The sequence below is a fragment of the Rosa chinensis genome, chromosome 6 (genome assembly GCF_002994745.2).
Source record: "Rosa chinensis cultivar Old Blush chromosome 6, RchiOBHm-V2, whole genome shotgun sequence".
Lineage (NCBI taxonomy): Eukaryota > Viridiplantae > Streptophyta > Magnoliopsida > Rosales > Rosaceae > Rosa > Rosa chinensis.
This window is the reverse complement of record NC_037093.1, coordinates 28,582,364-28,606,112: the sequence shown is the minus strand read 5'-3', so window position 1 is coordinate 28,606,112 and position 23,749 is coordinate 28,582,364. Positions and strand designations below refer to the sequence as shown.

The 23,749-nt window shown below is 37.2% G+C and overlaps 2 protein-coding genes across 2 annotated transcripts; one reads left to right on the top strand and one right to left on the bottom strand.

The window, feature by feature from the left end:
• Window positions 1-1,917: 1,917 nt before the first annotated feature.
• LOC112174696 (costars family protein) lies at window positions 1,918-5,726 on the bottom strand. Its single transcript, XM_024312492.2, has 2 exons — window positions 5,497-5,726; window positions 1,918-2,336 (listed from the first exon to the last, which is right to left on the bottom strand). The coding sequence occupies exons 1-2, from the start codon at window positions 5,575-5,577 to the stop codon at window positions 2,130-2,132; spliced, it is 288 nt and encodes a 95-aa protein (XP_024168260.1). The 5' UTR covers window positions 5,578-5,726; the 3' UTR covers window positions 1,918-2,129.
• A 10,465-nt stretch (window positions 5,727-16,191) lies between these two features.
• On the top strand, window positions 16,192-21,149 carry LOC112174314 (T-complex protein 1 subunit zeta 1). Its single transcript, XM_024312055.2, has 13 exons — window positions 16,192-16,694; window positions 17,379-17,530; window positions 17,677-17,724; window positions 17,877-17,969; window positions 18,247-18,353; window positions 18,663-18,777; window positions 18,875-18,961; window positions 19,478-19,682; window positions 19,863-19,957; window positions 20,127-20,195; window positions 20,286-20,393; window positions 20,536-20,654; window positions 20,822-21,149. The coding sequence occupies exons 1-13, from the start codon at window positions 16,361-16,363 to the stop codon at window positions 20,895-20,897; spliced, it is 1,608 nt and encodes a 535-aa protein (XP_024167823.1). The 5' UTR covers window positions 16,192-16,360; the 3' UTR covers window positions 20,898-21,149.
• The last annotated feature ends 2,600 nt before the right edge of the window (window positions 21,150-23,749 follow it).

Below are 23,749 nucleotides of genomic sequence, written 5' to 3'. Positions count from 1 at the left end.
CCATTTCCGAAAATCGTAATTGAAATCAATCTAAGTAATAAATCACATTATACTCCGAAGTCAAATCATAATCCAAACCAAATCAATAAACCAATCTCGTTCTGTATTCCCAAAACCAAAACATATGCTTAATAAATAAAACAATAATTAAATAAATCATTAATTCAGAAAAATAAGTGCATGCATCGTTTAAAATCAAAAGTTCACTCACAATATAAGGGTAACGTGGCCAAGCATAGGGATCCTTGTCGAGTGATAGGTTGATATGTCGTCATGTACACAATTATATTTTTTAAATGATAATTCGAAGATACGAAAGTTAAATACAATTCTGAAACGAAACCCGAAATCCCCTCACAAAAACTAATTCATCAACGTCCAAAATCATATCAAATTTGGCTCAAACTTCAAGGGTTTCACCAACTTAATTATATTAATATCCTAATGAAAAACGGAGACGGTCAAATAGTCGGATTTCCTTAAATAGTAACCCAAAAATTTCAATCGATCCCAAAGTTTAACGTATACCTACCAAATTATAGCCACATGCTCCTAACGACAAGTACAACATAATTAGCCATAGCAAATGGTCAGAAACAGCCCCCCAATACGCCACCAGCTCAAACTCCAATTCAGGCAGCTAGACCTATATCAAAATCTTCCTTACAACATCCCCAATAACTTTTTTTTTTTGAAAGGATCCCCAATAACTTTTACAACTACTATAAAGTCCAATTTCAATCGAGGAAGTTGGAATTTACCTTAAAAGTCGCGGAATTCACTAAAACTTCAAGCTTTTGATTCTTCCTCCTCGCTTCAAATCGCTTCAAGCCATTTGAAGGGTCTGATAAACAGTTGACCCTTTCCAAAACCCAACTTCTCTCATCGTGAATGATGGCCAGAACAAGGAGTTCTGATCGGGTCAACCAAACAGATTTGCAGCAATGCTTTTCGTCTTGCTGCACTTTCTATGCTTCTATTCGCACCACCACCACCACCACATATCGAAAGATGAAGAAGAGACTGTTCAAACGAGACTGATGCGGCGGCAAGCGGTGGCCAGACTATGAAGAAACCGTCGGGGCTTCGATTCGGGTCAGGTAGGGCCGTGTGTCGAGCTGAAGAGAAATGGGGTTTCTACTTTGGGCTGAAGAGTGAACTCCGATTTGGGCGTGCCACGTGTCCATGGACTCGGTTTGACATCCTTTACAATTTCCGTGAAGAAAATGTTCTCAATTGACTAACGAAATAAAAAGTCAACTTTTTGGTCAACTGAAAATTCGAAACAAGGTAAAAAATAATGATAGTTGTCGTTTATTATCCAAACTAGTAAACTGGTAAATTAAGGTACGGGACGTAACATAACCTGAGAAACTTTTGGGCTTCTTCATGCCACTGTCGCCGGTTGTTTAGAGCAAGTACGATCGAAAAATGCTTCGCGCTGCTGAGACGAGTCGAATAGCACCGATGCGACGCCTAGAGGTGGCTGGGCAGAGGAGGAAATATCGGGTCACTGCCACAGCAAAATGGGTCGTCGACTTAGGTCAGTCTGAGCGGACACAATATATATATATATATATATATATATATATATATATATCAGCCCAAATCAAGGCGCCTCAAAATATTTATTTTTAAATAATTCTTTGATAATTTCAACTTCCAAAAATCGTTGAAAATAGCTTGTGTGTCCCAAAAATACTCCGAAAATTCCCTAAGAACTTGTAACATCCTCTAATTTAATCCTACAAGCTCGAAAGATAAATTTGGCAAACAAATATTTAAATAATTTTCAAAAGCTAATAAAGACTTTACAAATTAATAGAAAATCAAATTAAAATTACTCGAAATTATTTTTCCTTACAAAAATGGTTTTCCAAATTTTCGAGATCTCACAATACCAAAGCGGCCGGAGTGATCAAGTAATGATTGCTAAACCTCTGTTCTTGTAACTCCAGTTTCAATTGAGTTCACATTATTGAATGGACGTTTCCATATTACAGGAATAATAGTTTATTATTATACGGGAGCAAGCATATGGGTCTCAAAAGTAATTTACAGTATCTTTCCACACAAAGCATGATATATGTTTATGGCACGATATGAATTGAAACAACTACATAATCCTTCTAACTCTTCTCGCCTGCATTAGTTACCTCAGTCGCTGCTGCTGGGGTGGGTTTGAGTATGATTTCCACATTGTCATGAACTCCTTGGAGCAGAAGCTCACCTTCATATGTGAGAAGTTTCCGCCTCTTTGCAGCTCTTAGTGTTCCAACCAAAGCTTCAAATATGTTTGCACATCTATCATCATTAAATAACACACCAAATGTGACCTACAGAAAACAACCAAGCTCATAAGAGGATAGAGAAGGGTATCAACACATTGAAGATTAAGGTATTGCAAAAGAAACATGTTACATTATTCAAAATTTTGTTAATGGATGATTAGAAAGAGCAAAGACTCAGATAATGTAACTGCAGAAAAAGAAATATCTCTCACTTGAACTTATTAATGCAACCAAAGAATACAGTCCAAGTTATCAAAATTGGCAAAACATATTCTCCAAGTTTCTTCTACTGTACTTCACCTTGAGCTTTCAAATGTATGCGCCTGTGTGTGCTACCTCTCACCTTAAAGCTTTCGTTTGTGTGTGTCTCTGCATTCTTCTTGCATGAACTTATTCACTAACATTATGCCATCAACTTTTCTACTTATCGAGGCATTTATCACATACGCCTTTATTTGGAAGAAAAAAGAGAGTAAATCTTTTGTGTTTGGCCTTCAATGATCATCAAGTCAATACAACAATAAATCATTTTTCAAATACATATAGGCGGAACCAAATTAGAATGTTATGCAAGAAAGCGCTTTTCTCTTCCAATATACCAAACATGAGTATAATGAAAATGCATTAGCTTTAAGTGCTTGACACAATTCTGACCAAAAGAGAATAACAGAGTACTTAAAGGCAACACAGTCCAAGCAGCATAGTCGATATCAGGAATTTTAAATGAGCTCAGCTATCACAGAACAATTTAGTTACTGCACACAGGTAGCTTCGAGTATCGTGAAAACATCAACGACAACTGCTTGGCAGAATTTAGACCAAGTCTATTGTGGTGTATTCTTTCCCTCAAGTGATCATATAATTAAGCATTTCTAATAATAGGAGTAGGACAAGGAAGATGTGAAATGAAGTAAACATTGTATTAGAGTTGGTTAGATACTTCTGTTTTTTTTTTTTTTTTTTTTTTTTGAGACTAGGGGTTAAATGAAATTCAGTCTCACTGAACACATAATATCTTCAAGCATCCTGTCAAGAAAAGCTCACGGTTTTCTTTTAGGTGAAAGTTTACATGTGGAATAGATTGAGCCATGGACAACGCAAACAGCAAGAGACTTTAAGAAATGAGTTATCAGGTTTAGAACTAGAAAGCTTTCCAAGCGCAGAAAAATTGCCTCAACAATGGAGAAGGCAGTCTATTTATTAAGTGAAGAGGTGTGGCAGATACTTCAACCTATTATGAATCAGGTATACTCGAGTCCCTGACTGAACAAGCAAGGTCCTATCAGTTTCAACTTTAAATCCAGTTATGCTCTTGCTATTTGTTCAGGAGTGTGAGGGCAACTAAGTAGATGAACAGTAACATTTTGTGCACGAGAAGTTGGCTAAATCACTACTTTAATGAATCTGTGAAAATCAGCTCAGAATTTCAGATTTCTTTAGGCTGGTAACCTGCCAGTTTGAGCTCTGGTTTTATGACACTGAGACAGTTAAACACACAACACTCTTTTCAATTCTATTTTTATTAAATCTATTCCTTTTCAATATATATGAGATGTTGGGTTTTGTGCTTAACAGAAGTATCTTCTGCATTCTTTTTTTGTGTCTCTGCATTCTTCTGCATTCTCCTGCAACACCTCTTCAACTAGTTCTGGTGCAACACATGCAATTAGTCATATTTTGTTTTTCTAATTCTACACCTACCTCCTCCGGCAAACCTGCATCCTATGCAGACTAGATCCAAGTCTGGAATTCTGAAACCAAAATTGCTTGCAGCATCCATGCAGCCCTTGATCTATCCACTCCTATTCCACCATTTTTAAGCACTCCAACAACTTATGCAATAGATAGAAAGAAACTATGGAAGTCAAATTTGATGATCTACAGCGAACTGGTACGTTGAAATATAAGGCTGATATAAATCTGGTGGCCTCTATGTGTGTATAAAGGATCAAACATAAGGCTGGTGACTATAAAGGCCAGGTTAGTGTTTAAGATTTTCACCAAGTCCTAGAGCTTGGGACAAGTTGGCTAAGTTCTTAATTCCTCTTGGTTTCATAGTCAGTCAAGCAGACACATCACTCTTTGTCAGGGCTCAAGACTGCATTATACTTGGACACGGTCTATGTAGATGATATTTCCAATTTATTATTAGCCAACTTGGATCCTTATTTTCCATGAAAGATCCAAGTGATGTCCATTATTTATAGGCTTGGGAAGCCGTTGGTCACTATTTGTCCCAAACCAATTACATTACTGATTTAATGAATGAACTTAATGTACTTCTACTGGTGGAGATAGGGCTTGTTGTCTAGTCAGTTATACACTTTCCTTAAGCACAAAGACCAAAGTTTCATATAGCTTTTTTGTTGTATCTTCTCTACATGTAATGGAATTTTCATCATATGAAATCTTTAGATTGAATCCTAACCTCAAAGTTACATAAATCAAGATTTTTACATATCCAACAAAAGTAGAAAGCTCAGCAGGCTATGCAACTATAGTTGCAGTGATACTGCAACAGTCCAAGTAAAGTGACATAAGAGCCTCTCGCCCTTGCCATGGTGAAGCTACCAAGTCAAATCAAAGCAATTCATTAATTCAACCCGAGTTACATAGTTGGATCGTCAGTTACTACCTTGATCGCTGTTCAACTATGATTAGATTCTAGCTGTCAATATCTTAATAGGGATTGTATTAAGTCAGTTAGGCTTGATAAGGATCGTTTAATCTTCAACTTCTTGTATTAGTCAAGAATAGTTAGTCACTTATGCTACATTTGCTCTGATTTCCTATGTTACCAAACATCACAACAAAGAAATTTATCAACCCAACTGAAAAGGATCGATTATATCTGGAGACTCGTATTACATGACCCAAACGTCTTGAAATGAATCTCAGAGAATCTATTAATTGAAAATGGGATCAAACAAAGTATGATGAGAAAAAATGTTAATTAGTTTTAGATTGGCACTGCAACTAATCCAAATTAGATTAAGACATTACAGATCCATCATTCACATTACCCAACTATTTTAGATCCAGATAAAATCACAGTAATTATCAAAGCGTCTGAACTTGTATCGTTTAAACTGGGTCCAACAACAGTAAAGTAGCATTACACATCAAAACTGAGAAAAAGAAATGAATCGCAGACACATATGGTGTTAGAAATTGAAAAGGAATCGAAAGGAGTGTGTGAGTTTACCTTGTAAGAACCATCGTCTTGGACCTTGCCAAGCCTTTTGATTTCTTCTTTGAGACGCTCGACTTCTTCTTCTACATTCATGGCTTCCCTCTTCAATGTCTCTGTTGCGAAGTCAGAAATGGGAGGACCAAGGACCTACACCCTTTTAGATTTAGATTTGAGATTCCGCTCCCAAAAAAGAAAAGTAACAACTTTTTTTTTTCCCTCACCTCTTCCCACTTTTGAGTTTTGATGGAGTTCAAACAGATAACCTTCTACATAAAACTATAATAAAAGGCCAGTCCACCAAAACACATGCTCACAAAAAAGAAAAGTAACACCGTAACGCGTGGAAATATGTCTCTCGTTTGTTGCTGATTTAATTATAATTTTTTTAAGAAAAAAACAAATTACAAGCCCCTATTACAACTATAACTAAGAGCAAGTGCACCGGTCTCGGTTTGACTGGGCATTGCTGATGTGTTTGACTGGTTAATTGATTTTTATGCTTCCACCATCCCATGCATGACCAGCCAAATCTTGGCTTTGCATGACTAGAGGCAAACAATCGGGCAAGCTGTTGACATTTTTCATGACCAAGTCATTGGAACTGCCAGCTCGGGTCGACCTCCACACATGGGTGACGCCATCAACTGACGCCCACTGTTGCACGCGACAGAAGAGAGAGTGAAAGACACGCACCAATTGTGCAGGCAGGAAACAAGCACGTGAAGGAGACGCTTTTGTCGTGTAGCGCCATCAACTGATCCCTGCAGGAGACACGTGGGTTGGAGCCATTGGTGGTTCAGTGAGTTTGATTCCAACGGTCCTTTAATCTGGGCCGTTGGTTTCAACTAAAACAGTGATCCAACAGTAATCTGGTCCTTTAATCTTGACTGGTCAAATTCTTGACTTCTCGACCTTGACATTTCTTGACTACAGGTGAACTTGCTCTAAGAGCAACTCCAATGTATAATAGAGAAGCAAAAGTCAAAACTTTAGCATCTTTTTCTTCTCCAACTCCAACAAATTCCCTATTTTACATCAATCTCTAAAATCTCCATATTCTTCCTTAAATTTTTAGAGATTGCTGTAAATATAGGAAATTTAGTTTTCTATTTCCTCACTTTCCCTAAAATAGGGATCTGTTGAGAGCAAAAGATGCTCATTTTTCCCAAAAGTAGAGAAAAATCAAAATATGGGGAAACTGTTTGAGTTGCTCTAAGCTGATCAAAATTAAATATAGGCAAAGCTGAGAAACGGCAACTTTTTTGACCATGTGATATGAGTAGATGACTTGTGATCCATATTTGTAACAACATCAGCAATAAAATTGGCTTCTCAGGGATCATCAGAGAAGGAAATAGCTTCGATATTGCTAGCCGGACTCAAGATGTCTTTCACAAGAGTACAAAGAGGAGCATAATCTTGTTGATAGAGTCTATAATTAACTTGGAGTCACATTCGACATAAAGCTTTCAACAGTTAAGGAGGAGGGCATGATAAAGACCATCACGAATAGTACTACCTTTAGCAATGGGGACAGAAGCATGACCAATAGCTTTCGCACCAACCAAAAGGGGGGAATCATCATGATCTCTAATAACAAAACCAGCAACAACTTTCTTATTATTGACAATAGAATCATCGAAAACTGAGCTTGGTGAAGAGCGATGCAAAGGTTTCTTAGCAGCGTTCTGGCTTGTTCGGCTTCTCAGTCCACCTTGGGGATGATGGCTGAGGTGGAAGACTTCTTCGACGCTGAAAGATTGTGCTGATAGTAACAGGGCTTCTCCTTGTTCCTTTAATAGTGTTTTCTGGTAAAGGTTGGCGACCTTCTCGTAATGGCTAGCCATATTTTGATAGTCCAGACAAATTTGTTGCTTGTGAAAGGCTGAGGGCGGAGGATGGTCCACGGATCGTGTTGGGATCAAGTTACGAGCAGCTAGAAGGCGTGGTGGCTAGGCCATTTGAGTCGGGGGTCAAGAGATCATAACTCATATGTGATCAGGCTTGTGGCCGGAGGCAGGGCTATGGCCCTTGGTTTTGAGAGGATCGGAGTCAAAGCTAGATCAATGGTGGCTTGCTAAAGAACGGGAGCTAGTCACTCTGCTGCTGTCGTCCTTGAGTTGCTTAGGGATTCGAGTTCTGGTGGATTCGAAGTGGGTGGTGGCGACATCATCGCTGGAAGAGCCTTCGACTTTGGGACTGGTGGCTATGACACTAGAGGAGGCTGCATTGGCGCAAGAGATGGCAGCGATGTTGTGATTGGTGTACACTACTTTGGATGCCCTAAGTAGAATTGGGTTGGCCTGGGCCTTTAGTGGGGCATGAGCTTCCACTTTTGTTAGGATTTGTTTTGTTATTTTTTATTTTCCTTTTTATTTTATCATGATGGATAGGAAATATGTGACCTAACTGTTGCTTAGATGAGATGTCGCCAAGGGTGGTCACACTACTTGTGCCACTTTGATTTCCCATGGGTAGTGATAACTTAAAAGGTTGAATTGCTTGTGTAATGGATTTTTTGCCAGCCCCATATGGATAGGTCATTATATAATTTCGCTGAATTATAAAAGAGTTGACAAATCGTTATCAAAAACAAAATGACAAAAAAAAAAAGGAAGGGAAAATCCCAGTTGAAGGTCCAGAAATTTGATGTCAGTACCATTACGAACAATCCTGCGCATGCCTAGATTAAAAGATCCCTATTTATCAGTAGGGGTGTGCAAAACATGGTACAAACCGGCCAAACAGGCCAAAACCGACTGATAAATATGATTTGGTTAAGGTTTTTTAACTTTAAAAATTGAAAATTGGTCCATTACCGAACCAAACCATTTATGAACTAGGTTGGTTTGGTTTCTCTTGTACTTAAACCGCGGAACCCGAACCGACCGATATGTTTGAAATATAAGAGATATATATATACACACATACACACACACACATAATAAATATATATTCATTTATCCGGTTTGTTCTAAGTAAGTTTTAAATCTCCAGTTATAACTTTATTCTAAAATGATATACTATCATATTGAATTCAAGGCCCAAAGGCCTAAAACCTTAGTATATAATCGCTATAATTTTTTTGATCCTTTCATATCATATCTTTGATCTCTCAATCTTTCATTCTTTGACCTTTAATATTATCATATTAAGCTAGTATTGATAACTAAGTTGTTAAATAAGTGAATCACTTTGAATCTAATTTAGGTTTTAGTTTTGGCCTATATGTTTTGGATTTTAATTAGATAATTTAACATAATTTCAATTCTTGATATTGAATTTTTACTATGATTTTTTTTATAAATAGCATGTTAATATTATATAGGTGAAAACCGTCTAACTGACCAAACCAAACCATTTTTAATTGGATTGGATTGGGTCGGATTGAGCTTTTTTTTTTGATGACCGGTTTTCTAAAATGCCTAAACCGCTCACTTTGGCATAGAGACGGTTTGGAGTCAAAACCGATTCAACCCAATCCGTGTGCAACCCTATTAATCAGGAATAACTTTTCAGGCCATGGAATGGTTGACCTGCTTATTTTACATGGAGAAAGAATATTTGTCACGCCCCTGATTTTACATACATGAAAATCGATATATATAATCTCATAATTATACATGTGTGAACGTTCAGTCATCAATACAAAATACCTGAAATCTTTTTCCCTTTAACTTACACACATATTGATGCCCTGAACCCTCAAAGTTAATATACACTCGCTTAGGCCTCACCATTTGGCCCTTCGGCCCTAAACCTACCCTAAGCCCGCCCGGCCCGTAGGGCCGAAGCCCTACCCTACCTTTGCATTAGGGCGGGCCGGCCCGACCCTTTTTAAAATAGGGTAGGGTATGGGTTATGTAAATGAAGCCCGGCCCTACCCTACGGCCCGGCCCGATTGAGCCCGTAAGGCCCAAGCCCGGCCCGGCCCTAAAAGCCCGGCCCTAACCCGGCCCTAAAATTTATATTTTATTTTTGTTATTTTCTATTACATGTGTTATATGTATAAAACTATGGAAGTGTAGAAAATTATTTCAATTTGCCATATTAGGAAATGAGTCTTTTAAATTGAGCCACATTTTGAGAAGAAAAAAATAATTTTTTTAAAGAATTAACCGTTAATTAGGCAAAAACGCCGCCATTTTAATATAATCTTATGGGTATTTTAATATTTACCAATAATTATTGTTAACTAATTAACTGTAATAATTACAAAGCTATTATTTCAAATTGGACAATATATTCATGTAATACCAATTTTGAAATAAATCAAGTAATCAACATAACTAAAAATAATCAATTGGTTGAGTTGAAACCATTTTACCAATGTAACGTTAACTTCTTAATGAGCAAAATGGGGGACGAAATGGAATTTTTTAAAATGCACCGCTGGATGTTATTTGCATATGAATATATGTTAGTGGTAGAAATTTCAACAATTTCCTCCTTCGTTTGGACCTCGATCTACCCGGTCAACTCAATACCCTAAATAGAACATAAAACAAATATTCTCTTAACCGGTCCTTGGCAATTCACTTTTTTCGATTTTCAGCTCCCACACTCTCATGGGTAAGGGGTCTACTTATGGATGTCAAAATTCCGCAACGTTTGTCCGCGCATGATGCCGCTCCCCTTAGGGAAGTTTGCTTGTGCAAAGCGTTGACCGCTCCGTTAGGTGCCTTATTCACGGCGGATCAGCCTAATTTCTTTACACAATACCTATCACTATTGTATAAACATATAAGAATTTTCCGATTGATCGATTTTCATTTTAAAATTTTTGGATCGCACATAATCCTTATATGTCTTGTAGTATAACTAGTTTATTAGGCTTGTTACCCTCCATGAGCAAAATAGGGGACGAAATAGAATTTTTTAAAATGAACCGCTGGATGTTGTTTGCATATGAATATATGTTAGTGGTAGAAATTTCAACAATTTCCGCATTCGGTTGGACCTCGATCTACCCGGTCAACTCAATACCCTAAATAGAACATAAAATAAATATGCTCTTAACCGGTCCTTGGAAATTCACTTTTTTCGATCTTTCAGTTCCCACACTCTCATGGATAGGGGGTCTACTTATGGATGTCAAAATTCCGCAACGTTTGTCCTCGCATGGTGCCGCTTCCCTTAGGGAAGTTTGCTTGTGCAAAGCGTTGACCGCTCCATTAGGTGCCTTATTCACGGCAGATCAGCGTAATTTCTTTACACAATACCTATCACTATTGTATAAACATATAAGAATTTTCCGATTGATCGATTTTCATTTCAAAATTTTTGGATCGCACATAATCCTTATATGTCTTGTAATGTAGTATAACTAGTTTATTAGGCTTGTTACCCTCCATGAGCAAAATAGGGGACGGAATAGAATTTTTTAAAATGAACCGCTGGATGTTGTTTGCATATGAATATATGTTAGTGGTAGAAATTTCAACAATTTCCGCATTCGGTTGGACCTCGATCTACCCGGTCAACTCAATACCCTAAATAGAACATAAAATAAATATGCTCTTAACCGGTCCTTGGCAATTCACTTTTTTCGATCTTTCAGCTCCCACACTCTCATGGATAGGGGGTCTACTTATGGATGTCAAAATTCCGCAACGTTTGTCCGCGCATGGTGCCGCTCCCCTTAGGGAAGTTTGCTTGTGCAAAGCGTTGACCTCTCCGTTAGGTGCCTTATTCACGGCAGATCAGCCTAATTTCTTTACACAATACCTATCACTATTGTATAAACATATAAGAATTTTCCGATTGATCGATTTTCATTTCAAAATTTTTGGATCGCACATAATCCTTATATGTCTTGTAATGTAGTATAACTAGTTTATTAGGCTTGTTACCCTCCATGAGCAAAATAGGGGACGAAATGGAATTTTTTAAAATGAACCGTTGGATGTTGTTTGCATATGAATATATGTTAGTGGTAGAAATTTCAACAATTTCCGCATTCGTTTGGACCTCGATCTACCCGGTCAACTCAATACCCTAAATAGAACATAAAACAAATATGCTCTTAACCGGTCCTTGGCAATTCACTTTTTTCGATCTTTCAGCTCCCACACTCTCATGGCTAGGGGGTCTACTTATGGATGTCAAAATTCCGCAACGTTTGTCCGCGCATGGTGCCGCTCCCCTTAGGGAAGTTTGCTTGTGCAAAGCGTTGACCGCTACATTGGGCTCCTTATTCATGGTAGATTGGCCTAATTTTTTTACACAATACCTATCAATGTTGTATAAACATATGAGAATTTTCAGATTGGTCGATTTCCATTTCAGAATTTTTGGATCACATATAATCCTTATATGCCTATTAATGTAGTATAACTCGTTTTTTTTATTTTTTTATTTTTTCTATTTTTTACTTATGTTTCTCTTTTTCTATAGTATGCAATTTATTTATTTCTTTGTAATTGATTTCATAAGTTTTGTTTTCTTTAATTTCTATTTTCTTTGTTACACAACAATTAATATTGAGAGATTTATATAGATAGTTAATTGAATATAACCACCTTAACTAATATTAATAAATGTTATAAGTTACAAGTGTGTGTGTGTGTATTAAATATGTTCAATAAAAAACAATGAGTCTTTTAATACCAATATATACCATTAAGCCATATTTTGAGAAGAAAAAAATAATGTTTTTTTTTGTTAAACAAAATAAGGCCCTTTTTTGGCCCATTTCGGCCCTATTTGGCCCTTTTTGAGGGCCGGCCCGACCCTGCCCTTTCGGCCCTAACGGATCGGGCTTTTCGGGCGGGTAAGGGTTAGCATATTTAAGCCCTGGCCCGACCCTACCCGGCCCTAAATTTTGTTGACTTTGACTAGGCCCGGCCCGACCCTACCCTAAGCCCTAAAATTTAGGGTAGGGCCGGCCCTAGCCCGGCCCATGATGACCCCTACACTCGCTCCATAGAGTTATATATTACACAAGCTTACGAATTAAATTGTCAACAACAAAATAAAACGTAAATGCTCCTCAGAGCTCACTACAACGGAAGTCCAAATAACGGTAAAGTCACAAAATTTGCTTCCTACCGTTTAGCTGCAAGTATGCAACCCCAACTTCAGCCACGATTTTCTTGACCTGCAGGATTGACCCCTACATCGTTTGAATGGTGCACCGGGTTGCCACACAACAAACTCGGTAAGCTTTTGCAAGCCCGTATGAGTAACTCAAACCACACACAACTCACACGAATCACGAGAATAACTCACACAAATCACGTTATAAACTCACACGTTTAAATCAATAAAAAAATCACGGGATAAACCCACACAAATCACGAGATAAACTCACTTAAATCACGTTTAAATCAATAAACAAAGCACGAGATAAACTCACTCAAATCACGAGATAAACTCACACGTTTAAATCAATAAACAAATCACGGGATAAACCCACTCAAATCGGGAGATAAACTCACATGTTTAAATCAATAAACAAGGGCGGCGGACAGACTAGAGCTCTAACTTATCGTATTCACTAACCCGGCCAAAGGCGTGAAGTCCCGATTTTCCCACCCACGATCCTCAACTCGTAAGTCTTGGACCCGCGGTATAAATACCAAAACATTAAAGGAGTCACAGTGGACCCAAAATGTTACACGAATCTAAAATGAAAGATTCCCCGTAATTGATCCCTATCAATTACTCCCGGTAAAAACCCATATTTAAATAAACCACCCGCGAACTAAAATGTTCCTCAAATACACAAATCTCAACTCTTTTCAAAACAAATCGAAATCAACATTTCCACAATCATTTGTTTTCCAAAAGCCACAACCCAAAACAATAAAAAGCATCATTTGATGCATATTGTTTCAAAATCCACAAACCACCAAAACATATATATTTCACGTAAATATATATATATATATGTAGTCATCCGCTCAGGAATGCCAACTAATACCAACTATAGTTTGCAGTTAACTAAATAACTCTCAAAACGATAAAGGTAAGCCCGTTCGTCAATGAACTTCGTGAGATTACTCACCTCGAAATTCCCGCTATGTCTTCACACCACTAGACTTCTTACAGAATGCACTCTGTCAAGCACCTAAGAAATTAGTACAGCCTTGATTCAGTAATGAAACACAAGGAATAAAGTTCGAAACCCTAAATCGAACCAAAATTCCCAAAGTGACGCCAATCGAGGCGAAACCACATCCGAGACCACCCAATGTCTCCGGAATACATTTACGATCGATGTACCAAACCACAAGTCGATCGGACACTCGAATCCTCACGGAACGAATAATTTCACCGATATGAAACGGCAAAAATCATAACAATTCCATACGAACTCCAAAATTTGCATATTATATATCGAAACGCTCGTATCAATGAGTAGAACATATATAATACCAAAAACAGTTCCTTAAGTGGCCGGAACACCGCCGAAACGCCACCACAACCGCCTCTGGCCAAAACTCAATATTTCACAAAACTCCCAACATCAAAGTTCTTCATCTAAGCATGCTTGTGAACTTTCCTAACTAGCTCGAAGTCAGAAAACAAGCAAAAAGGGTCAAAAACTACCTCACAAGCCGTGAACAGTAATCCAAACCGAGTTGATCAAAGTTTCACGTGAATCGATCTAAACAACCACCAAAGATCGATCAAGGAGGCTGCTCTGAACCCAACCAAGAAGAATCGAAGCCTCGCCGACGTCGGAATAAGGATTTCCGACCAGGTCCGAAAACACCAACCTGCACCCCCTTCTATCGCCGCCACCACCGAGAATCGGCACTAGAGGACACCATAGGGAGGAGCGCACTGAGGAGTCGAGCTAATCTGGAAAGTCTCGTCGCCGGAGATGGCCGGAGCTCGCGGGAACAATCGGGTCGGATCACCGGGTTCGGGTCGGGTCGAGCGAGGGTGATGAGAGAGAACAAAGGATTTTTGATTTCCGGAAATGGTAAAGTGAAAATGGAAATAGTAAGTTTCCGAAAATGGAAACTCCTATTTATAGAACTTTCCCAGAATTTCAAATGCTCATAACTTTCTCATACGAACTCTGATTCTCGCGTTCCACATGTCTACGAACTCGTATCGATGCTCTCTACAACTTTCGTGAAGGAAGTTTTTGGAGAATCCCAACGAATAAAAAGTCAACCTTGCGCCACCCCTAAAGTCACACTTTCCGAATAGAAATTCGTCCGAAACACTTCCGCTCCATCCACGAGCCACGAAACAGTCCAATAACCATAATTTAGATTCCAGAAAATCCTCGGAAAATAAATACGAATTTCTGGGGCATCACAATATTTCCTTAAGTATTTCCTATGAACAATATCAACCCACAAGTTATCTTGATCATAGATCACTTTCTAGCCTGATTTTTGGTCAAAGCAGTCATATTGAAGGAAGTTGCAGGCCGAATTCCAAGACCACCTACGGATTTAGGCAGACATATTTGGTTCCAGGCAACTGAGGGGGAATGACAATCCTTACCCTACAAGAAATATCTAGTTTCATTATCAATAGCTTTAGTAACTTTTGGAGGGCATTTGAAGCAGGACATAACATGGTTTGGCATTCAAGGGGTATTTCCAGAAAACAATGTTATGGGCTTATGGATCCCTAAATATTTACCCATTTTAAAAATAATAGCCGCTACCGTTTTTATCCTTTTTACTGTGTTTTTGCGGATGTATTTTTGAAAGAATAATTCTTAGGTTCACCCCTAGGGTGAATGAGCATATTCACCCCCATTGTTGATTAACATATTTATGCTTAATAAATATATAATCCAATGGTCTATATCTTAAATTATTATTTAAAGATCATCTATGTAAAAAATCAATTGAATCAGAAATTGTTTAATTATCTAATTGAATCAAACAAATGGATGGTTCTAACATTTACTACTACTATGATGAACCGTCCATGTATTTTATAGAAATGAATAACTAAAAGGTTTTCAATTTGATTGATTTTTTACAGAGCTAATATTTATATTACGTTATACAACATGAATTGTTGGACTAGAAAATTATAAAGTATCATGCGTTAATCGCAAGAGAGGGTGCATTCACCCTAGGAGTGAACTTAAGGGCATCTCCAACAATGGAGTCAAAAGCCAAAATGTCTAAGGGATTTTTTTTTCACCATCTTCAACCCAAATCAAAAGGGTGTCAAAATGGCTTTTAAGCCATACCTTGAGTCAAAATGACTAAGGAATGAATGTAGAAAGCCAAAATGACTTAGGGAAAGAAGGCTGGGCCCCACCTTCCACTATTTAAAATAAGCGGCTCTGATTCACTCCTTATGAATTCGATTCAAAATAGAAGGCCAAGATTAATTGATACCAAAAATTAAAAAATAAATATATAATTACTTAATTTGTAATTTGACAATCAGAAAAATGCGATGAATTAAATTCAACGGCTAATAATAGAGTAATGTAGTTTTAAATGAGAAAAACTTGAAAAAATAAAATAAAATTTTCTAAATTTTTTTTAAATGACGATATATTATATAAAATTATTATGTATGATATATAAATTCATATTGTAGTTAAATAATTATCTAAAATAATTAAAATTATGAAATGGTTATGATTTTTAACTAAAAGGGGTTGAAGATATAAAATATGAATAAATAACCATAACACTAGGAGTGTCAAATTTTCCAAATTACTTTAGCTTTTGAAAAGGGTTGGAGATGCCCTAAGAATTGTGCTTTTTGAAAAACTAATTAGGCGAGGCAGAGGAGTCAGGACACTGGTTTCCGCCCGAACATAAAAGGCAAACTAGTTTTCTCTCCCGACTCGTCTACAGAGCCCTAGCACAGTCCCAGTTAGAGCCCTCTGCGCTCTCAATCCTCCCATCTCTTAATCCCACTTACGTAAAAGAAGAAGATGTCTGTGCGAGTGCTGAACTCTAATGCGGAGGTGCTGAACAAGTCGGCGGCCCTGCACATGAACATCAACGCCGCCAAGGGCTTGCAGGATGTCCTCAAAACCAACCTCGGCCCCAAAGGCACCATCAAAATGCTCGTTGGTGGCTCTGGAGACATCAAGCTCACTAAAGATGGCAACACTCTCCTCAAAGAAATGCAGATTCAAAACCCCACAGCAGTTATGATTGCCAGGACAGCTGTTGCCCAAGATGACATTAGCGGAGATGGCACCACCTCTACTGTCCTATTCATTGGCGAGCTTATGAAACAATCCGAACGATACATTGATGAAGGTGCAGTTACCTATAACTTATGATTTTGATCCAGTTCTTCATGTAATAATCAAACTTTCTCTCTTCAGTTTAATTATTCCAATCCTCCTTTTGTAAATTTTCTACTCCCATTCATGCATTGAGATGTTATGCTTTTGAGAAATGGGAGCCACACCTAAATGGATTCTTTTAGGCGAATTTCATATGGCAACTGTTTCTCTCTTTATTTTTTATTTTTTTTTTGGAATTCTTATAGGTAGCCTTCAAATTTTATCAAGAATGTAATAGAAAAACTAAAGGTTATTTTTTTGTAATGAATCTGTTGTGTTTATAAAACTTATTTTGTTATGCTTGATTGGAACAGGAAGTTCTTTTGCTTCAAATGAGACGTTTATATAGAATAGAGCTTCTCAGTCCTTTGGATGGATCAAATTTCTATTTTTAGAATTCAATACATGTTTTATCCATGTTAAGTCCTATCAGTTTGTTAAAATTTTACAAAGTTGAAGTTTATATTAGAGTCTGCTTGGTTGTATCACCAGTTTTATTGTTCGTAAGATCTGGGAATGAGGCTGCTGTTTCAGTTTATTGTTACTATGCTTGGTAGACTGTTTTGTAGCCAAAAAAAAAAGCTTGAAATGTGTTCATATCTTGTATGTTACTTCTTGTCTGACCTTGATAATATTGATTTTATGTTTGTTTCAGGGATGCATCCACGTGTCCTGGTTGATGGATTTGAGATTGCCAAAAGAGCAACTCTTCAATTTATCGAGAAATTTAAAACACCTGTGGTGATGGGCAGTGAGCCTGACAAAGAAATCCTAAAAATGGTAGCAAGGACAACCGTGCGAACAAAGGTATCCTGAATTATGCTTTTCCTTTTTCTTTTTGGTAAAAGTGGAAGAGGAGAATGAGGTTTACTCTTCGGTTTGAGTCCTGCTCAGCAAAAGAAATCTATTCCTGTTATATTTATCATTCTAATGTGAAAAGTTCTTTTTTGCAGTTACATGAAGCATTGGCTGATCAATTGACTGACATAGTTGTAAATGCGGTGAGTAATTGTGGTTTATGCAAGAAGGCTTGAAATGATGTTTATTCCTCATGTGATTCAAATTTTCAAGTTAAGTGGCTTATGGAATCTAGTATTTATCATAGACCTCTTGCATCTTCATTTGTTACAAACTACAGTTTCATTATTGACAGGTTCTTTGCATCCGCAAACCTGAGGAGGCAATTGATCTGTTTATGGTGGAGATTATGCACATGCGCCATAAATTTGATGCAGATACACGTTTGGTATGTTAATATCTTATATACTACTCAACCTTTAAGATTCTTTTTTGAACTTGATCACTTGATGAATATCATTGGATGTAGTTCCAATTCTTTTTATTATTTTTGTTTCTTCATTCCAAGATTCAATGATGGAATTGAAAATCATATTACTGCAGGCTAGATCAACTTTTATTTTTGATTGCTGGGCTTGATGTATGCTTTGTCGGTGCTTTGTATATGGTATAGAAGTTTCTGTTGTCATTCTGCAGTTTCTCAGTTAATCGATGTCTTATTCTAGGTTGAGGGTCTTGTCCTTGATCATGGTTCTAGGCATCCTGATATGAAGCGACGAGCTGAGAATTGTTACATCTTGACAGCCAATGTATCTCTGGAGTACGAGAAAAGGTAAATATTTTGAAATTTGGTTGTAAAGAAACCTGCGTAAATTTTGGTGTTAATAACTTATCCAAATGTTCCTAAAATTGTGGAATCAGTATTTATATATGGAGCTCTTTATACTTTCTTCACAAACAAGTAATTTGTGAGCAAAAACCATTGTCTTAAGAGTATTTTGTTTTGCATTGTGCTTGCAATATGGCTTTCTGTTTTTATTCTTAAAGCAAGAGCAAGATAGCAGTCCTTTGTGCAGCTAGCATCTTCTGTTCTCGTAGTCATGCGTTCTGATCATTATGGAATTGATTGTTTTCTTCTCAGTGAAGTGAACTCTGGATTTTTCTATTCAAATGCGGAGCAGAGAGAAGCAATGGTTTTAGCTGAAAGACGTCAGGTTGACGAGAGAGTTAGAAAGATTATTGAGCTGAAAAATAAGGTAGAATGTTTTAATTGATACTGCATTCAAATTGTTGATGCAGCACGCTAGCATTTCTGCACATGCTGAAATGATTCCTAAACTTTGTGACTTGCAGGTTTGTTCTGGTAATGACAAGAATTTTGTCGTTATCAATCAGAAGGGAATTGATCCCCCATCTCTGGACCTTCTGGCAAGGGCAGGGGTAAGCATGAATCATTTATTTATTACCTTCTGTCAAATTTCTGAATTGGTTGTTTGACTAAAAAATGCTTCACTTTGGTAAAGATCTGGGAGGCTCCATAACTAATGCCATAAATACGTTTAAAAAGAAAGATTAATCTGGAAATCTGCTACTTTATGGTTCTACATCTCGTCTTAAATGTTAGGTGTCTGCAGGAAGCGTTTTACAAACAACTTGATTATTCTCTATTGCTCTAGTAAAATCTGTGCACTTGTATGAGAGAGTCAATACCCCCAGCATTTTAAGCATTTTCTGAATGTCACTGAATCTTCATCACAATATATGACAAGATGAAAACCCAAAATGTTAGCTAGTTTTAGGAATACCCATCAGAATACTGTTTATAAAGTCTGGTCATATTAGTTTTGTCAAGTTACGAATACAGCTATGCTGTATTGGTGTTTTGTTATGAACTGGCTATACTTTTGTACTGTGTAATTCTTTTGTTCAACCTTTTTCTAACCCCTGATTTTGTAGATTATTGCTCTGAGAAGAGCAAAGAGGAGAAATATGGAACGGTTGGTTTTGGCTTGTGGAGGGGAGGCAGTGAACTCTGTAGATGATTTAACTCCTGATTGCCTTGGCTGGGCTGGACTTGTATATGAGCACGTCCTTGGTGAAGAGAAGTACACATTTGTTGAAAATGTGAAGAACCCTCATTCTTGCACAATCTTAATCAAAGGTATTTAGTCAGTAGCTCCACGCAAATTGCAAAGTTCTATATACAATTTTGTTCTCTATCCATGTGACGATATATATCTTGCATCCCTGTCATGGTAATGCGTACGTGATGCACATAATTTTAGTGCCATTGCCAAGTCATGTTGTAGTTTAATTCTTATTTTCACTTTTAATGGTGCAGGGCCTAATGACCATACAATTGCCCAGATTAAGGATGCTGTTCGTGATGGTCTGAGGGCAGTGAAAAATACAATAGAAGATGAAGCTGTAATCTTGGTACGTTTTCTTGAAATTGAAAATCGTAGGATATTGGAATCATATTCTTTTCTTTTTCCTTTTCTGTTGAATCATAATCTTCACTCTGTTTGTATACTACGGGAGCAAATTGTGGCTTCTGGTGTATATTTTAGACTTTGACATGTCTATTCTTTCATTTGTGACTCAGGGTGCTGGAGCTTTTGAAGTTGCAGCCAGACAATATCTCATAAATGAAGTGAAGAAAACTGTTCAAGGGGTAATCAATTGTCTCCCCTCGTAGGAAATTTTTGAAAGCACTTCTATTTTCTATGTCTATCTCTTTCTCATGTTGGGAAACTTGGAACAGCGAGCTCAACTCGGTGTTGAAGCTTTTGCTGATGCTCTCCTTGTGGTGCCCAAGACACTTGCTGAGAATGCTGGCCTCGACACACAAGATGTGATAATTTCTCTCAAGGTATACTTTCTTGAATCTGTTTTTTTTTTAAAATTATTTTTTATTTTATTATTTTATTTATTTGGCCATCTTTCTTGAGTTGATTGAAAATAATCACATCTGACTATCTGAGCTTTGTTGTGCCTTGTCTATGCTTGTGCAGGGAGAGCATGAGCGGGGAAACGTTGTCGGACTAAATCATCACACTGGGGAACCCATTGACCCACAGATGGAGGGGATCTTCGACAACTACTCTGTGAAGCGGCAGATTATAAACTCAGGGTCAGATATAGCAACTCATTACTTGACAGTTTATCGCCTACCAATATTTTGGGAAGACTATTAATCTACTAACCTAGAAAAGGCCAATAATCATTATTGTTGCATTTTCTTAGGGGGAAAAAAAAGATATTTATGTAACTAACAGATGTTTTTGTTACACCATGCAGGCCTGTAATTACATCTCAATTGTTGTTGGTGGATGAAGTGATCCGTGCTGGGCGCAACATGAGGAAGCCAACTTAGCTTCAGATTGTCCTTCTGATTTTATAACTATCTTGATGTAACTCTTCGAGTGCAGTTTTCTGGTGGAGGATTGTTATAGGGAATCTAAATTATGTATGAGAATTTTTGTGTTGTATACCCTGTAGTTTGGCTGGAACATTATGGTATTCTGATTTTCCCACGGGGGTTCTCTTACAACCAGATCTCAGTTTTAGATTTTGGTTGGACATATGGTCTGGAATTTGCAACAATCGTAGAAATTTTGATTTGTTATGGCAATGTGTCAAAAGAGTGGGTCTAATATTGATGTTACCTGCACTAGACAACCGAATATTTCTGAAAATCAGCTTTTGTTTAAACAATTTGTTTCTCTTACTCGGACTGAAACAAAGGTGATGGAATAGTTACTTTTGGTTCACGGATTGAAAAGGGAAACTTAATTCTTTTTTGTGTTTGAGATGCAGAAGAAAACATAACACACTTTTTTTTTGAAGGAAGAACAAAACTATGGGGTTCATTCGTACTCATACATCCCTTGGTTTTCTCTATTTTTTCCTTGCATTGTTTCATTAATTACAAATTCTTCTTCAGAAATTTTGAAGATGACTTTTAACCCTGCTAAATACAATAAAAAAATGACCACATAATAGATGAGAATGTCATACTTATCTTTAGCAACTCCAATAGCTTCCTAATATTTTGTTTTTTCTATATTTTAGGGGAAAATTAGTCTCTTTTGGTCCAACAGATTCCCTATAAAATATCCCTATTTATGAGATAGTGAGGAAAGAGAAAACAAAATTTTCTAAATTTACAACAATTTCTAAAATTGTAAGGAAGAATTATGGAGATTTTAGAGATTGCTGTAAAATATAAATCTGTTAGAGTTAGAGAAGAAAAAAAAAGGCTAAGGTTTTGACTTTGGCTTCCCTATAATACATAAATTATAGGAAAACTATTGGAGTTGCTCTTAGTGGTCCCAAAATCTCTTATTTCTCTTAATTTTCTCCCTTGCACTAAAAAAACCTAATAAAAATAACACAAACATAAATACTATATAATAAAGAGAATAATATGGCATAATATAGGAAAATAAACATTATAATATATATATATATATATATATATATTCGTAGTAGTACAAAAAGCCATGAAATAGCTCTTCTGTGGTTAATGACAAAACAAGATCGAATACAAAATTAAAGGAAAATATGGCGTAATGCAATAATTGGTCCACATATTCAACTAATAACTACATAAAAAATTTTAAATACTAACGTTGAATGGGTTTCCAAACTGAGCTTATAAAGCCGGGCAGGGCGGGCTTTATTGGGCATATATTGAACAGGATCGCGAGCCGAGCCTGGGTTTTGAACCCTCTGCCCTAGCCTTGCCCTATGCTCAATGGGTCGGGTTGATTCGGGTCATAACTCGAGCCAGATTGGGCTTTTGCCTATTTGGTCGGGCGAGTGCCCATGAGCTTTTGGACTCGTAGGCCAACTGGTAACCCTTACTCAGAAGTATAGAATTGACTATCAAGAGATGTTTGCCCCTGTGGTGAAAATGAATACCATTCGAGTACTTATGTCTTTGGCTGTCATCTACAATTTAGCCATTATAACAGTTTGATGTTAAGGATGCATTCCTACATGAATATCTTGAAGAAGAAGTCTACATTGATGTGCCACCAGGAAGCCAATGCATGCCTTTTAAGTTTTGTGAGATCTTGGAAAATTAGTTTCCTATCTTTGAAAGGAAAAATAATTTCGAGCTTTTTTTATTTGAATTTTTTTTTATTTTTAATCTCTTTATAACTTTCTAAAACTATTTAAATTTTTGGTTTGTCAAATTTTATCTTTTGAGTCCGTATGATAAAACTAGAGATCATTACAAGTTTGTAGGAATTTTTGGACACCCGAGTTATTTCTAATGATTTTTAGAAGTTGGAATTATCTAGGATTTAAAAAAGAAAAAAGAAAATAGAGTGGCGTGATCTGGACCAACCATTTTAATCACTGTTTAATATGGACAGTCAGATTTGAGTATATATAAGATGGATTAGCATGAGACCCATCAGATCATAAGCCCAGACCATACCTCTTCCCAACCGGTTCTCCATCTCCCGGCGGTCTCCTAGCATTGCACCGGTGGCTACAGCTTCGTTTAGACATTGAACATCCCTGTGGCTTTGGTTTGCACAGAATAGTTCTAAAGATGGATAATAGAAGCCTGAAAGCTTCGGTGCTTCCGGTGGGTTTTCATATTTCCGGCTATTCACGTGTCCATTGACGACAAACAAGGCTTTAGTCTTCACCTACTGATCGAGCTTTACACACTGGTATACTTTAATTCAAGTTTTAATAAAGATTGGAGAAATTGAGGTTTTTTGGGCTGTGTCGGCCACCGTGTGCAACTATTGTGCACCACGATGATGGTGGTTGTTCTAGCTTGTTTCTGGCTTCAGTTTTTATATTGAACAAGAATGGGACAAATGGTTATTTGATTATACTTGAATTGAAGAAACATAGAGAATCAAAGATAATGTGAAATTGGACGGCCTTTTGTTGTTGGTTGATGAAGACAGTTGTCGTGCTTCAGTTCAGTTTGAGAATGAGATATTGCAAAATTATGGAGTTGAATTGCGGCTCTTTGATTTGTCTTGAGAACTGGTATGCTGGTAGCAACTGTTGATCTAATTCAGTGTTCATACGTTTCAACTAGTTCAAATAATGGAAGTACAAAGCAAATAAAGTTTGATTAGAATTTGGGTGGAGTCAAATGGGAATTTGAGTCACTCGATCGATCATAAGTAAATTGAAGAGGAAGATGCACAGTTTGGTGGAATACCAAATTTTGGCCATTGAGAGTTTGTG

Excerpts from the sequence above, each read along its gene's own strand:
- LOC112174696 (XM_024312492.2), bottom strand. The coding sequence starts at position 5,577 with ATGAATGTAGAAGAAGAAGTCGAGCGTCTCAAAGAAGAAATCAAAAGG. Across the intron at positions 2,337-5,496 it reads AAGACGATGGTTCTTACAAG|GTCACATTTGGTGTGTTATT; the intron begins GTAAACTCACAC and ends TGTTTTCTGTAG.
- LOC112174314 (XM_024312055.2), top strand. The coding sequence starts at position 16,361 with ATGTCTGTGCGAGTGCTGAACTCTAATGCGGAGGTGCTGAACAAGTCG. Across the intron at positions 18,778-18,874 it reads TTATTGAGCTGAAAAATAAG|GTTTGTTCTGGTAATGACAA; the intron begins GTAGAATGTTTT and ends TGTGACTTGCAG. Across the intron at positions 18,962-19,477 it reads ACCTTCTGGCAAGGGCAGGG|ATTATTGCTCTGAGAAGAGC; the intron begins GTAAGCATGAAT and ends CTGATTTTGTAG.